The sequence below is a fragment of the Lepidochelys olivacea genome (genome assembly GCF_965140295.1).
Source record: "Lepidochelys olivacea isolate rLepOli2 genome assembly, chromosome: 11".
NCBI classification, from domain to species: Eukaryota; Metazoa; Chordata; order Testudines; family Cheloniidae; genus Lepidochelys; species Lepidochelys olivacea.
In genome coordinates this window covers 48,028,278-48,044,059 of record NC_140421.1, presented here as the reverse complement: position 1 = coordinate 48,044,059, position 15,782 = coordinate 48,028,278, and the positions used below count along the sequence as shown (strand labels likewise).

The following is a 15,782-nucleotide window of genomic DNA, read 5'->3' as shown; positions in this document are numbered from 1 at the left end:
TGCCAGCTTTGAGTACTTATATTGATCAGTATCACAACCAGGTTTTATGGGAGCAACCTATTTTATATATTTTTAAGAGCCCCTATATATTTGTAGAGGAACATTTTCAAAGGCGCACATGGCACATAGGCCCCTAACTCCCACTGACTTCTTTCTCAAAAATTGAATGTTTCATTGCATTCCCAGTGGAGTTAGGGGTCTAGCTGCCATTTGGTTCCCAGTGCTCTAGGTGTTAGAAGGAAGGTAGGCAGCGGCACTGTCAGTACCTCTAGCAGCTCCAGAGTAGAATGGCTAGGTAGTGTGTGGGCAGGGTCATGTCCCATATTCCTGCACAACAAGATGGCTGGGCCAGGGGGATAATTATCTACATTGGCCAAACCGGACAGTCTCTACGTAAAAGAATAAATGGACACAAATCAGACGTCAAGAATTATAACATTCAGAAACCAGTCAGAGAAGACTTCAATCTCTCTGGTCACTTGATTACAGACCTAAAAGTGGCAATTCTTCAACAAAAAAACTTCAAAAACAGACTCCAACGAGAGACTGCTGAATTGGAATTAATTTGCAAACTGGACACCATTAACTTAAGCTTGAATAAAGACTGAGAATGGATGTGTCATTACACAAAGTAAAACTGTTTCCCCATGTTTATTTCCCCCCCTACTGTTCCTCACACGTTCTTGTCAACTGCTGGAAATGGCCCACCTTGATTATCACTACAAAAGGTTTTGGGTTCTTTTTCCCCCCTCTCTCCTGCTGGTAATAGCTCCTCACCTTACCTGATCCTTCTCATTACAGTGTGTATGGTAACATCCATTGTTTCATGTTCTCTGTGTATATAAAATCTCCCTATGGTATTTTCCACTGCATGCATCCGATGAAGTGAGCTATAGCTCACGAAAGCTTATGCTCAGATAAATTGGTTAGTCTCTGAGGTGCCACAAGTCCTCCTTTTCTTTTTGCGGATACAGACTAACCCGGCTGCTACTCTGAAACCTATCTTTTCCAGTTACACATGTGTAGAAAGGGGTGTTTCCCTCCGTGCTCTCCTAGAATCTAAGAGACATTATGCCTTTCAATAGCATCATTCTATTAAGTTCTCCTCCGGGGTTTGTGCGTGTATGTATATGCATGCCTTTGACTGTTCCTCACATAGGTTCATCCCTGCAAGAGACATCCAATCAATCAATCAAGTCTTTTTGTGTATACACACACACACACAGAGAGAAAGTGCTGATAAGTGTTATTAGATAGTATCATTCAGTGGGATCAGGGAGAAGCCCATTGATTATATTCTAGGACAATTACAGTAAAATATTTTCCTTGGATTAAAGCAGTTTCTGAGATTTATTGTTTTAGGAGTGTTAACCCATAGGTAACATTGCTGTCAATTTCAATCATTTTGTGTTTTGCTAGTGTGGTGGAATAAAGTTCTGCAGAGAAGGGGAATTTTAAGGGATTGACATTGTGTGTTGTTAAGGTAACTCTCCTGGACACAGGTCTGACTCTGTTTGAATTTGAAATGTGAAACTAACATGAGTAAGGGTTACAGAACTGGCCCCTTTATGAGCACCTGTTTTGAGGCAGTTTACAAAATGAGCCGTAATTTGGCCTAAATGTACATGAATTCATATAGGCTTAATGAAAGACAAAAATTACTTCCCTTTTCTGCCTTATTATTTTAAAACAGTCACATAGAAAAGCTCAACTCTGTAGCATATTTTTCTCTCTTTCTCTCCATATAGATAGATAGATTTCTGAGAATGTATTTTGAAATTCAAGAGAAACATTATTCTCTTCCTTTGAAATGTACTTTTTTCCTGTATACACTGTTTTCTCTTTTTAACTATAAGGATACATTGAAGCCAAAGTAAATGATAAACTGAGAACCCCAATAAATAACACAATAACTTCCTAATTTTTTCAAAGCACAAAAATACAAGTTTATTTTTTTGAACTGTTCTTTTCAGATTATACTGAAATATCTGAAATGGGCACTGTTTTAGATCTTCAGTTTATATAAATCAGCTGTGTTGGGTTTTACTGTTTTTAATATTGAAGCATGCATACCTGACTTGGGAGGCAGTGTCAGATGTTTAAAGCATGAGTGTGAGAGTCAAGGCACCTGGGTTCTGTTCCTAATTTGACCACTAATCTGTTCTGAATTATGTGCTGCTTCAGCTAGAACAGCAAAACAGATCACTAACAGGATATGCCTATTTCTGGAACATGATGTTTCTAGTAAGAGTACTGATGCAATTGTTACTTTGTAGGATGTTCTTTATGTATTTCTGAATAGAAGTAGAATGCTGTGTGCTTAGCAAACATAATGGGGGAAATGCTCTATTGGGCACAGCAGAGAAGAGGCTGGATGGGGGGGTCCCAGCAGGGAGCTGGCTCTGCGTATGGCTCTAGACAGTACTGTAATTTGTGGGGAAGGGTTAAATTTCTCTCACTTACCCCAGCAAATGCCAACTGTAATCAGCTGCTCCACTCTACCAAGTCTCAATAACTTCCATTACATCCAAAATAATGAAGTAGCTTGATTTTTTTCTGTTAAAATGATCAGTAGTTACCTCTTCGGATAGCAACATTATGAGTAAAGGCTCCAGACTGAGTTAGCAACTTATTTGACATGAATGAAGTGTACCCACTTGTATTATTGTTTCCAGCTGTCTGCAACCTCATGCAGACACCGCTACATGGGTTTATATTTTGAATTATCTTTGCAACTGGAAGGGGGGAACCTCACTGTGTTAATGAAAGCTTAGATTCTAGAGCACAGTTGTGTAGAAAATTCAGATAGAAGGGCAATTATGTGGCCACATATTCATTATTGTACACAGGGTTCTGCATATTCTCTATGAGCTGAATGATACCGTCTTCTATGCTGGTTATCTAGAGAGGGGAGTGATTACAAAGAGCCCTTCCCCAGGGTTCTTGCCAAAAAATGTCTCCTCACATCTCCCACCCCAAGCCCATGAACAGTTATTTCAGTTATAGTTAGCACTCCACGATTATTTATTATAATTCATGCAATTTTCAAGTGTTAATTTACTTACAAGAGTCTTTGTTTATTCTTTCCCTGAATGAAGTAGAAACATAGGAACTGCTCTCACAAAAGTCAGTGTCAAAAACTCATATTAGGTATCATGACCATATTGAGACAATTAAAATACAAATTATAAATGGAAGAGTATCCAAACAAAGCTGATTACCTTGTTCATACCAATATTTATAGTATATACATACAAAATGTTATGTCTGTCTGATCCATATGAGTAAGATTTGCTGGATCAGCACCTTAATTTGCTCTTTGTTTTGCCTTTCTGGCGTGGGATGGCCAGGGAGATTGATTATATTTTAGCCATATATTTCTTTAGGGCACCTATTGAGAGGATTCTTTTTAGTACATGTTAGAATAAAAAGATCAAATGCAAAAATTTCAGTGATTAGAATTGTCTGAGCACTAGTCAAAATCTCCGGCTGGATCCTAGTTCAGTCCTTTGTAGAGTGTGTAGGCCAGTGAGTGGGCAGACGTGTCAACTAAGGAAGGTAAAATAAAACCCATTTGATAGTTCAGTCCAAGGTCATTTCTTCAGTGCTGGCTTTATTAATTTAAAGGAGATTCCAAACCAGGATTAACATAATACAAGACACTTGCAACATCCAGACAAGACCTTTCAGCAAGATGGTAGGTGAGAAGACTGACTATTCCCCTGGGTAGCTTTCCTGGATATCTTCTAGGCCTCATCTCATATGGCCACAGAACCAACCTTCACAAGACTGTGCCAGAAGCATTCCTTTACACAGTAGCCACTAGAAAGTCACATGACACTAAGTCACCTGACATTTCTTAATCATGTGCCTGGTCTGGAGACTACAAATTCCATCAGCCCCTGGGTTTAAAGGTATTATGTCCCTGTAACAAATGTGCTTGTGTTTTCACGCTGTAGAGCTGCCATAGGGAGTCTACAGCCTGTCCTCAGTTTTGCTGGTGCAGTTATTCTGGGTTTGATGTAGTATAACTGAAAACAGAATTTATTCTGTGATTGATAGCTGGTTGGGAATTTTCCATCAAAATGATTTCTTGAGGGGAAATGCAGTTTCTGCAAAAGTTTTCAGTTTTCTGTTGAGAAAATCAAAATGAAATATCTTATTTGAGTTGGTTTGTTGAACTGGCTGAAATGTATAGTTTCAAGTCAGTTCAACATTAAATTGCATTTCCCTAGTGTGGTGCATTCCCTAGTGTAGTTCCAGCCCCCATTCTCTTCTATGGGCTAGGCTCCCTCACTAGACATCATCTCCCATGATGCAATACAGTCTTCTCTCTGACTGGCGCATCATGGAAGTCCCATGACTGCAGATGCATCATGGGAGATGTAGTTTGGCCAGGGAGTCTGGCCCATTGGGGAGAATGTGGTCATCTGACTCCTGAACTACAGTTTCCATGAGGCAATGTGCCACAATAGGAAAATACTGTTTAACATTGAACAGGCTCAGAACAAAACATTTTGCCATTTCCAATTTTTTAGATATTTTCTTTCCTAAGAGTGTTGCTATTTCAACTATTTGTTCAGATTTGGGATGAAAACAAACATTAAAACATCAGAATTTCCTGCAGGACACACTGACCTTTTTATAAATATCCTCAAATCAGCAATGGGATGCTCAGTTTCACTATGTTTTTGTGCAGAGGAGTTTAATAATACCCCCTATGTTTTTAACAGAACCTGAATATATAAATAAATTAATTTTTGCCATCTGATTGCTATCAATCTCTGTTTCAGTGTTTTTAAAGGCAATTTTGGGGGGATGGGAGAGTTTGTCTTTGAGTCAATGCCTTGTTCTTCTAAAGCAAAGGTTTTCTGTTTTGCAGAGCGTTGCAAATGCAAGCCTATTAAAGCTACCCAGAAGACCTATCTTCGGAACAATTATAACTATGGTAAGGACAGCTGCATGGCTAGATATCAAACCTTTAAAGGAATACATTAAGTTTTTCCAGGAACTCTAAATTTAGTAATGTGACAGGAAAAAAATTCCACAATAATGGGCTATGGCCTAAGCATGTAATCAGTTCATGCTCATTTGCACTAGGAAAGCTGGTCAGATTGATTGTATTGAGTTCATTCATTAGCAGTAACTACAAAAAGACAACATGAAGTAAAAAAAATTTCTAAGTTCAAAACTTGATTCACTCATGGAAGGATGAGGCAAGGGTGGGTTAGTATTTTAATAGGACATCATAATATTTGTAGCTTTTGAGATTAAAATGTTCTGTGAACAGTTTTTTTTAAACAATATTTAAACATTAACATGCAAGCCCAGTGTGTTTCATTGTATAATGTTGCTGTTTTTCACTCTAAATCCCAGTTGGTATGAGATGTGCCACTTCATTGGCTCCAGGAGAATACTAGGTGTTTATGCATTGAAAAGTGTTTTTAGTCTTAAAAGTGATGGGATAAAAATGACATTGTGGGATTCTATCTTTGATCTATCTCTGATTTCTAGCTCAAACTTGCTCAGTTTACAAACAAAAAGATGTTTTTACTATCATCCCCGCAAACTCATCCTGGGATCTGACACTGAAGTTAGATTCTTTCCTTCCCCTGCATCATTGCCAGTAATGAGGCTCCGTCAGGCCAAGTTATGCTGTCAGTAACACCTGTGCGACCCCCCTGATGTCCAAACTATGTCCTGAGCTGTCCAGATTTCCCTATTCTTCAGGCATCCCCTGGGTCCAGTTCTGCAGCCTTTATTCAGACAAGTCTTTCTTACACAAATAAACCTGATGAAGTCAACAAGATTTCTTGCATAAGTAAGGATTACATATAGGAGTCAGAAATGCAGAATTGGGCCCTTGAGGTCTTAACATGTTGACCTGCAACCCCTTACTCATGGGAGTAGCTACTATTAGTTTCACTGAATTCATGAAAAAGGGTTTACATGACCAGGACATAGTGAAGACAATTTTATTGTTAAACCAAGCTTTTTAAGTACATATGTATACAAATGGTATCCACTAAGTCTGTAATAAAATAAATCCTACTAAATGATATTAATAACTCTCATATTCAGTGAAAAGCAGCAAGGTTATGATTTTCTGACTCATTTAGCTGTTTTATATGTAGGGGTGGTTGTGGTGTGAGTATTCTCCAGTGGATTATGGCAGAGATTCACTGCTCGTGCTACAGCCATAAACTCATAGATATTAAGGTCAGAAGGGACCATTATGGTCATCTAGTCCGACCTTCTGCACAACGCAGGCCACAGAATCTCACCCACCCACTCCTGCAATAAACTTCTCACCTATGTCTGAGCTATTGAAGTCCCCAAATCATGGTTTAAAGACTTCAAGGTGCAGACAGTCCTCCAGCAAGTGACCCGTGCCCCATGCTGCAGAGGAAGGCGAAACCCCCCCAGGGCCTCTTCCAATCTGCCCTGGAGGAAAATTCCTTCCCGACCCCAAATATGGCAACCAGCTGAACCCTGAGCATGTGGGCAAGATCAAGATTCACCAGCCAGATACCCAGGAAAGAATTCTCTGTAGTAACTCAGATCCCACCCCATGTAACATCCCATCACAGGCCATTGGACCTATTTACCATGAATAGTTAAAGATCAATTAATTGCCAAAAGCATGTTATCCCATCATACCATCTCCTCCATAAACTTATCGAGATTAATCTTGAAGCCAGATAGGTCTTTTGCCCCCACTGCTTCCCTTGGAAGGCTATTCCAGAACTTCACTCCTCTGATAGTTAAAAATCTTCATCTAATTTCAAGTCTAAACTTCCTGATGGTCAGTTTATATCCATTTGTTCTTGTGTCCACATTGGTACTGACTGCAATAATTCCTCTCTCCCCCTGGTATTTATCCCTCTGATATATTTATAGAGAGCAATCCTATCTCCCCTCTTCTTTTGGTTAGGCTAAACAAGCTTGGGGGAATTTTGGAGAGAATTAAGATGACTTACCACAGGCTCTCTTTATATTCTGTTATACCATTCCTCTCTTTCTTTAGAACGTAAAGACCTCTGGAAACACATTAGAAAGAGTGCCAAAGCAAAGTAGGTTTTTGTGGGAAAGTCTTAAGAGGTTTTAAGAAAGTGGATTAGTTTGGGTAAAATTTTTATTCTGTATAAAACCTGTGAGCTGTTGAACAGTTGTGTTCAACTTAGCTGAGACAATGCTGAGCATAGCTGTGGGTGGAAAAGTGTGTGTGTGGGGGGAGGGAGTGGGGATGGATTAATGGATTTTCTCTTTTTCATTACATCTCTTCCATTTTTCCTTTTTTTTCTTTGCACTAGTTATAAGAGATTAAGAATCTGAGGAATTTGGATGTAAAATGGAGGAAGAATCTATGATTTGAAAACAGTGCAAGATGTAGTACTCCCTTGAATATGACCTCTGGATTTGCATGCGGTGTCAGCTCATTGGTCACCATGAGAGACCTGAAAAAATTGCTGCCCTTGGAAGGCAACTTTCCCTAGTATGCAGTTCATGGGAGAATAATAGGATCAGAGAAGAAACAATTAGACAGGTCATCAGGTCAAGATCAGGAGCATTGGAGTTCATGGAAAACAGAGCAGATTGGTGCTGGGTCACTGGAGGAAGAAGAGAAAAGGGAAGGCCCTGTCATCCAATAGGGATAATGATACAATAAAGCTTTCAAGTATATTTTCCATTTTGTGAAAGGCTGTGGATGACAAATTAAGAGTCTGTACTGGACCTAAATAAGATGTATGAGCGAGGAGGAAATAATAGGAAATATGAACTACATGTTTAAAACACAGAGGGAATAAAAGAAAAAAACTAAAAAAAAAAATATATCCCAGAGAAAGTAAGGTGAAAGGCCCATTGATAAATTATTCCCTGCACAGAGCACCTACATTGCTATTATATATCTTGCCTACTTGAAATGTACATGTTACTCTTGGTAGAAGAGAAAGTGAAGAAATAGGGGGAAGAAGGGAATCTCTAGGCAAAATCTAGATGGAGTTCAGTTGAGCTTTTGATAAAGGAGCACACAAAAGACTAATCCCCCAGCTCACAAAGGATGGCATGGGGGTGACCTACATTATTTGCTGCTGTTAACTATACTCTGTACTTTTCCCCCAGTCATTCGGGCTAAAGTGAAGGAGGTGAAGACTAAATGTCATGATGTCACCGCAGTAGTTGAAGTAAAGGAGATACTAAAGTCTTCCTTGGTGAATATTCCTAAGGACACTGTTAACCTTTACACAAACTCTGGCTGTCTATGCCCACCGCTCAATGCCAATGAAGAATACATTATAATGGGCTATGAAGATGAGGAACGCTCCAGGTAATTTATTCTTTAGTGTCCTTTAGAGAATTACTTTCCCTGCTCTATTCGCCCACCACCTCATTTTGAAGCCACCATTGTTCCCTCTGAAGAAAATTGGGCAGAATTTTCTTCAGAACTCGTGAGCAATGCTTTTGACTTTTGGACTTGTCACTACTGAATGCCATGAGGTTCTCTCTCTCTCTCTTCTCCCCTTGAGCAGATCCCATTAGCGTTGTGTATATTGCTACGTACAGCATACACATTCCTTGATAATAAAATAACTGGCTTATCTGAAATGTGTAGGTTACTCTTGGTAGAAGGCTCCATAGCTGAGAAATGGAAGGATCGTCTTGGTAAAAAAGTAAAGGTAAGACAATGTTTCACAATCTTAGTAACAATTAACATTGAAAACTGTTTGTATCTCACCTTTAAGAAAAAAGAGAGGAAATCATAGAATATCAGGGTTGAAAGGGACCTCAGGAGGTCATCTAGTCCAACCCACTGCTCAAAGCAGGACCAATCCCCAATTAAATCATCCCAGCCAGGGCTTTGTCAAGCCTGACCTTAAAAACTTCTAAGAAAGGAGATTCTACCACCTCCCTAGGTAACGCATTCCAGGGTTTCACCACCCTCCTAGTGAAAAAGTTTTTCCTAATATCCAACCTAAACCTCCCCCACTGCAACTTGAGACCATTACTCCTTGTCCTGTCCTCTTCTACCACTGAGAATAGTCTAGAACCATCCTCTCTGGAACCACCTCTCAGGTAATTGAAAGCAGCTATCAAATCCCCCCTTATTCTTCTCTTCTGCAGACTAAACAATCCCAGTTCCCTCAGCCTCTCCTCATAAGTCATGTGTTCCAGACCCCTAATCATTTTTGTTGCCCTTCGCTGGACTCTCTCCAATTTATCCACATCCTTGTAGTGCGGGGCCCAAAACTGGACACAGTACTCCAGATGAGGCCTCACCAATGTCGAATAGAGGGGGATGATCACGTCCCTCGATCTGCTCGCTATGCCCCTACTTATACATCCCAAAATGCCATTGGCCTTCTTGGCAACAAGGGCACACTGCTGACTCATATCCAGCTTCTCGTCCACTGTCACCCCTAGGTCCTTTTCCGCAGAACTGCTGCCTAGCCATTCGGTCCCTAGTCTGTAGCTGTGCATTGGGTTCTTCCATCTTAAGTGCAGGACCCTGCACTTATCATTATTGAACCTCATCAGATTTCTTTTGGCCCAATCCTCCAATTTGTCTAGGTCCCTCTGTATCCTATCCCTGCCCTCCAGCGTATCTACCACTCCTCCCAGTTTAGTGTCATCCGCAAATTTGCTGAGAGTGCAATCCACACCATCCTCCAGATCATTTATGAAGATATTGAACAAAACCGGCCCCAGGACCGATCCCTGGGGCACTCCACTTGACACCGGCTGCCAGCTAGACATGGAGCCATTGATCACTACCCGTTGAGCCCGACAATCTAGCCAACTTTCTACCCACCTTATAGCGCATTCATCCAGCCCATACTTCTTTAACTTGCTGACAAGAATACTGTGGGAGACCGTGTCAAAAGCTTTGCTAAAGTCAAGAAACAACACATCCACTGCTTTCCCTTCATCCACAGAACCAGTAATCTCATCATAGAAGGCGATTAGATTAGTCAGGCATGACCTTCCCTTGGTGAATCCATGCTGACTGTTCCTGATCACTTTCCTCTCATGTAAGTGCTTCAGGATTGATTCTTTGAGGACCTGCTCCATGATTTTTCCAGGGACTAAGGTGAGGCTGACTGGCCTGTAGTTCCCAGGATCCTCCTCCTTCCCTTTTTTAAAGATTGGCTCTACATTAGCCTTTTTCCAGTCATCCGGGACTTTCCCCATTCGCCACGAGTTTTCAAAGATAATGGCCAATGGCTCTGCAATCACAGCCGCCAATTCCTTCAGCACTCTCGGATGCAACTCGTCCGGCCCCATGGACTTGTGCACGTCCAGCTTTTCTAAATAGTCCCTAACCACCTCTTTCTCCACAGAGGGCTGGCCATCTATTCCCATATAAATATATGAGGCCCAATTCTACACCCATGAAAGTTAACGTGTCAGATTCTGATTCCATTACACAAGGGTAAATCTGGAGTAACATAACTGAAATCAGTGGAGTTAATCCAGATTTATACAAGTTTAGCAGCGATTAAAACCTGAATCATTTATTTCAATCAGCAGGAGCTGGATTAAGCTCTACAGCCAAATTCTGCATTTAGGTGCATACATGCAGCTTTTATTCAGTTTAGTGGGAACCGTCTACACACAGTCAAGGGCAGAACGTGGTTTCACAAGCCTTATTATCTCATTTACAAACTTGTGCGTCTCAAATTTTAAATGTTTAAATACAGTTCTCATCTAAGTTGTGCAGACTTGGTCTCGCTCTGAGACTTAGCTCTTCATCTAAAGGAAACATTTGACATATGTGAGGGAGGAATACAAGTACAGGAGTTCCTATCTGAAAGAAAATAGAGAAGTAGGGAGGAAGTGGAGCAAACACAAAAAGGATATAGGTTCCACCCTAATATCTTGTAATTCCTGGAATGATTGATTGGGTAAGCTAGACAGCCACACAGCCTTTGGCACCTAAGCTTTATTTTACGTATCTGACACCTTCAAATGGTTTTAGTGACCTTGGCAGCATTACAAAGAACATCATTTTACATGGAAAGCATTTATTTTAAAAACAATTTCTCCAACGTGTTGATTTGACATAAATAAGGTTCCCCACATCTTTTTGCATGTGTTGTCCGTCTCTTTCCCCTCATTTTCTTCAAGTTTTAGTGATCACTGCAGAGAAAATCCTTTTTTTTTTTTATACAAATTGAAATTCTTCTATGTCTAGCTGTTATCCATATTCTTTTATTAGACTGGGTGACCTCTCTTATCTGGTAGAACCTCCTCAATGCCAGTGCCATGGAACATGTGATAATTCATGTTGTTCTCTGGTACCACTTTAGTTCTGGTTTCCTGCTACTAGTGTAACTTCAGTTACCGGCAACTGTTACAGCCCTGGTATTTCACTACCATTTATTACACCATCTATTACACACAGTTCCTTCGTCCCAGCTGTGCTCTATGAATCACTTGACTGTTTTTCTATCCTGGTTTTCTAAAAAGGACCACAGGTGGCTTTACTTACATTTAAAATAAATAAATGAATTAAATTAAATAAAGCGTAAGCCACGTTTCTGCTTGTCATTGTAGCATGGTGTCTGATCATTCATTTTCATGATGTTAATATGATCTCTTAGGCAGCCAACAGTTCTTGCTTAAAAGGGCACTGTCAAGTTGTTAAAAACAAAACAACCAAAAACATACTAGTTCAATAAACCCTTAAGAACTGAAAAAGATCCTTACTTATGTTTCTAGTAACACCTGAGGACAATAACCACGCAAATAAATTACGTGCATAATTTTGTTCTTGGCAGGGCTTTGAGTTTGATGAAGCTGGTTGCATAAGCAAAGTTAAAGATAGGCTATTAAAATCTAATGTGCTTTTCACAGTAGTGTTTGATTACTACTTGTATTTCTTTCAGCTTTGACATGGACACAGTTTTAGTATTGTCTATAGTCACTTTCTGATTCTCAGCACTGCAGTGGTTGGGTTGCAAGCATGCGGAGGGGAACGTTTAGTTCTAACCTTGCGGAGAGGGCGCAACCAAGCCTGTTTTCATTGAAAGAAAAATGCATTAACATTTTAAATAATTCATTTTGGTAAAATAACTTTTTTCAAAGTCTGTGTTTTGACCATCATCTACCCTGGCATTCATAACTTAGGTCTGTGTGTGTAATGTCACTCATCCCCCGACTGTGTAAATAACATGCTATGCATTTGAAGGCATGATCCCGTGAGGTGCTGAGTGCCCTCAACTTCCAACTATTTCACTGAGAGTTGAGAGGGCTCAACACCTCTTAGGATTGGATCCTCATCCTCCAGGCTTAGTCGTGTAGGTTGACTACTGCCTCCACACAGAACCCTGCTGAAGCAAACAGGGTTTGTGCAAATCTTGCAGAATCATGGCCTTAGTAAGTAGCTAGTGTTTGAGCCTCATACGGGCACATCCCTACCAAAAAACAGTTAAAGAAATAAAGGTTTAAGAAATATGGTCACTAGACCATGAGAACAAGGACCTGCTTTACCCTGTGATTTGTTACTGTAATATTTAGTTACACATTTAGATAGCCACATTCCTGTCACTATGCTCTGCACTCTGGGGCAGAACTCTTACTTCTGCTCATAATCTGTAAGTCACACATTCACGATTATTTTATAAAGTCTCTGGCATTTTCTCTTCTGGTGGGAGTAACAGCATCTTTTAGAAATATTGCTTTGCAGCATTTGAGTGTAATTTGCGAACTAGTTTTGTAAAAATATCTGCGTTTGAGGTATTTTGAAACACATGCAGTTGTAGCTTTGTTAATTTTTTTCTTCCATTTATTAGTTTTGTTTGCTTACATTGTACAGCGCTGGGATCAGAAACTCCGTCACCCTGGAAAGGGCAGAAATGAGCCTGGACAAAGTGATTCTGCTCAAAAGCCTGGCAAGAACAGTAACCCGCGACAAACACGCAACTAAATGTGAAAAGCTATGTACAAATCAATGGACTCTATATTAAGACTTGCATTGTTGAAGCAGCAAGGGAGAAATTGCACTATTGCACGTTATATTATATTGTTTACTAAAAAAATCATGTTGTAGCTAATTAGTTATTTTCCCTCATTCTGCCTTTTAAGGGGGGGTATAAACCCTAAAAAATTATATTTTATCTCAGTAATAACTGCAGGAAACTGTCCTTATGAGATAAAAATAGGAGGACATTTACTGAAGTTAAGAGATATTGGTGGTTTTATCAGTGGGGCCATGTTGCTTAGAGAAAGATTTCAACATAGGAATGGGATCTGGCCAGACCAGGACCTTTTAAAAAAAAAAAAAAAAAAAAAAAAGTAGGGGTGGAACTTTAACCCAGCTTCTCTGCTCCTGTCCCTTTTTCTCACATGCTTGATCATGGCTGCAGCAACTGGGTTTTTTTAATGTAGAAGTTTTAGTCTGAAATATAATGGCCATATCTATACATAAGTTAAGAATTATATGGCACTTCTGGAAAGACACTGACTGAAGAGCAAAATAAATTGTTCGCAGTGTTAGCGTCAGCAACGTGATAAGGGAAAATTTTGACTGATTGAAAACCAGTTTAAATATTTAGCTCTGCAATTATCTAACAAAAAATACCTAATCAGCATGAAGGAAGAGACTCATGTTAAAAGTTGTGTTCTAATCAGCACAACCCTTCAATTTGCTTACTCTTAAATGAGCCACTGTATAAGTTTAAGTCTAATTTACATCTATCACAACAAAAAACACATGGGATTTAAATGCTTTAATCCTTGTGGGAAACATTGTATAGTTCTGTTAACTCACAACATAATTTACGGTATACTTGCTCTCGTAATGGCAGTTCCTTCCCACCCTCCCCCACATCACGTAGGAGTAGACTGACTTACCAGGCCTGCTTCTCAGTATAGGTCTGCACTTTATCATTTTGATTTTGTGGTGTTATTCTTATTTCTGTGCCTACATAAACAGCAGTGTTTAATGCTCAGTAAAATATGTTTAATAAAAGAATGATAGTTGTCAGAGACCTTATCCTGACTTTTGCACCAAATGAATGTTTAAAATCCGTGATTTGTTATTGTCCACAGTGTATGCCAGCGCAAAAAACAAACACCCACCCTGCATTTTCTTCCTTCAATAGAATTTTTCAGTCAGTGCCAACAATTTGAAATTATCATTTTTTTTTAAAAGTATAATGATGTAAGTAGAATACCAAGCTTCTGAGCTCTGGTGACAGAAAATAAAACACTTATGATGCAAACTGTTACTGCATTTTTAGTTGGAAGTACTGAATTTCTTTTCCCAGGACACCCATATACAGTATCTCGTGGTTGCTGTTCATCCACAGGAAACGACACCAGAGTTTACATAGTTAAACATTACTGAATTTAAATGCAAATAAAGCAGTGAAGATAGAAAATATTTCGAAAGTGTTCATAATAATTTAATGTTTTCATTAATAACCAAAGGTCAAGCTCAGAGCGCCATTGTGCTAGATACCGTGCAAACATAGGTTTTGTATCTTTTAAATAAAATGCAACAGTGCAGATGGGGACTGGATGTCACAGGAGATTAGCAATGGGATGCAAATAGAGCTGGGCAGGAAACAGTTGTGTCATCCCTTGAATATTTGGCTAAAATTAGGACAAAGTGGAAATCTCAAAATATCTAGGAGATGGGGCGGGGGGAGCTTCCCTTTGGGTCTATATGTTGATTTCAATCTTTATCTTCCTTTTTTAGGTTAATTAGCATATATTTCAAAGTGAAAAATCCATTTGAATTGGAAAACTAGAATTTTCCATTTTGAAATTGTCAAAATGAAATGTTTACATAACTTCAAAGTTCCCCCCCAATTTATTTATTTTTTTGATGAGTTGAGATTAGTTAAGACTGAAGCGGAACAGTTTTGGTTTTAACCAGTTAGCATTTTTCAATGGCAACATTGTCAAAAATGTCCTGACTACAATTCTAGATATAGAGCCTTATGTCAAGATATCTGTCAAGATAGCAGATTTCAGTACTAGTAGAGTTGGTTTAAAAATGCCTCCCCTTCCTCCAGAGTTTGTGTTTGGGTGGAAATTTGAATACCAAAACATTTCTACTGAAAATCAGAATATTTCAATTTTTCACTAGCCACGCTAGTGCCTCTTGGGAGTTGTAGTTTAGTTGATGCTCCCTTCCTCCTTTATAGCTTGGTCTCTCTTGCTGGTGCAATATAGGAGAATTAAATCCAGCCCATAGAAGAATAGGGGGACATGAGACAACCGACTACAGCTCTCATGAGGCACTGTGGCAGTATTTCCAAATCAAAATATTTTGGTTTTCAGGAAAAATGTAAATATTCCTTGGAAAGCAGACACTTTTAATGAAAAAATTGTTTAGTCAAAGTTTAGAAGGAAAATGTTCAACCAGCCCTACTATTATGCAATGGCTGTTCAGTGGACTTCATGGAATGAGCATAGAGGTGTGGGGTGACTTCTCACATATGGCATGGAAATCCCTGCACTCTGCCTCTGTATCCTCAGAACTCCATTGCCACAATAAAAGTGGCATTTTGATTTGCTTGGTCTCTTCCCTTTACATACCCCTTCTTGCCCTCCCCATTCCTTCATTCTGAAGGAGGCCAAAGCCACCTCTTTCAAGAGTAATCATGGGGTTGTAGGACTGGAAGGGACCTTGATAGGTCATCTAGTTTAGTCCCATGCACTGAGGCAGGACTAAGTATTATCTAGACTCTCATGAGTGCCTCCTGTCAGCTTGATGAGATGCTGCAATCTTTTCTTGTGGCACCCCCTACAGGTTGTCAACCTCATTAGGC

General features: G+C 39.6%; 1 protein-coding gene across 2 annotated transcripts in view; it reads left to right on the top strand.

Annotated features, from left to right (window-relative positions):
* The window catches only part of FRZB (frizzled related protein), a 35,068-nt gene extending 21,093 nt beyond the window's left edge, over positions 1 to 13,975 (top strand). For both annotated transcript variants that reach the window (XM_084642798.1, XM_084642799.1), the window contains 4 exons: positions 4,883 to 4,948; positions 8,125 to 8,329; positions 8,615 to 8,678; positions 12,818 to 13,975. In XM_084642798.1, the coding sequence (XP_084498924.1) occupies positions 4,883 to 4,948; positions 8,125 to 8,329; positions 8,615 to 8,678; positions 12,818 to 12,928 (446 nt within the window). In that variant the 3' untranslated portion in view covers positions 12,929 to 13,975. The remainder of the gene's footprint in view (positions 1 to 4,882; positions 4,949 to 8,124; positions 8,330 to 8,614; positions 8,679 to 12,817) is intronic.
* Positions 13,976 to 15,782: the final 1,807 nt, after the last annotated feature.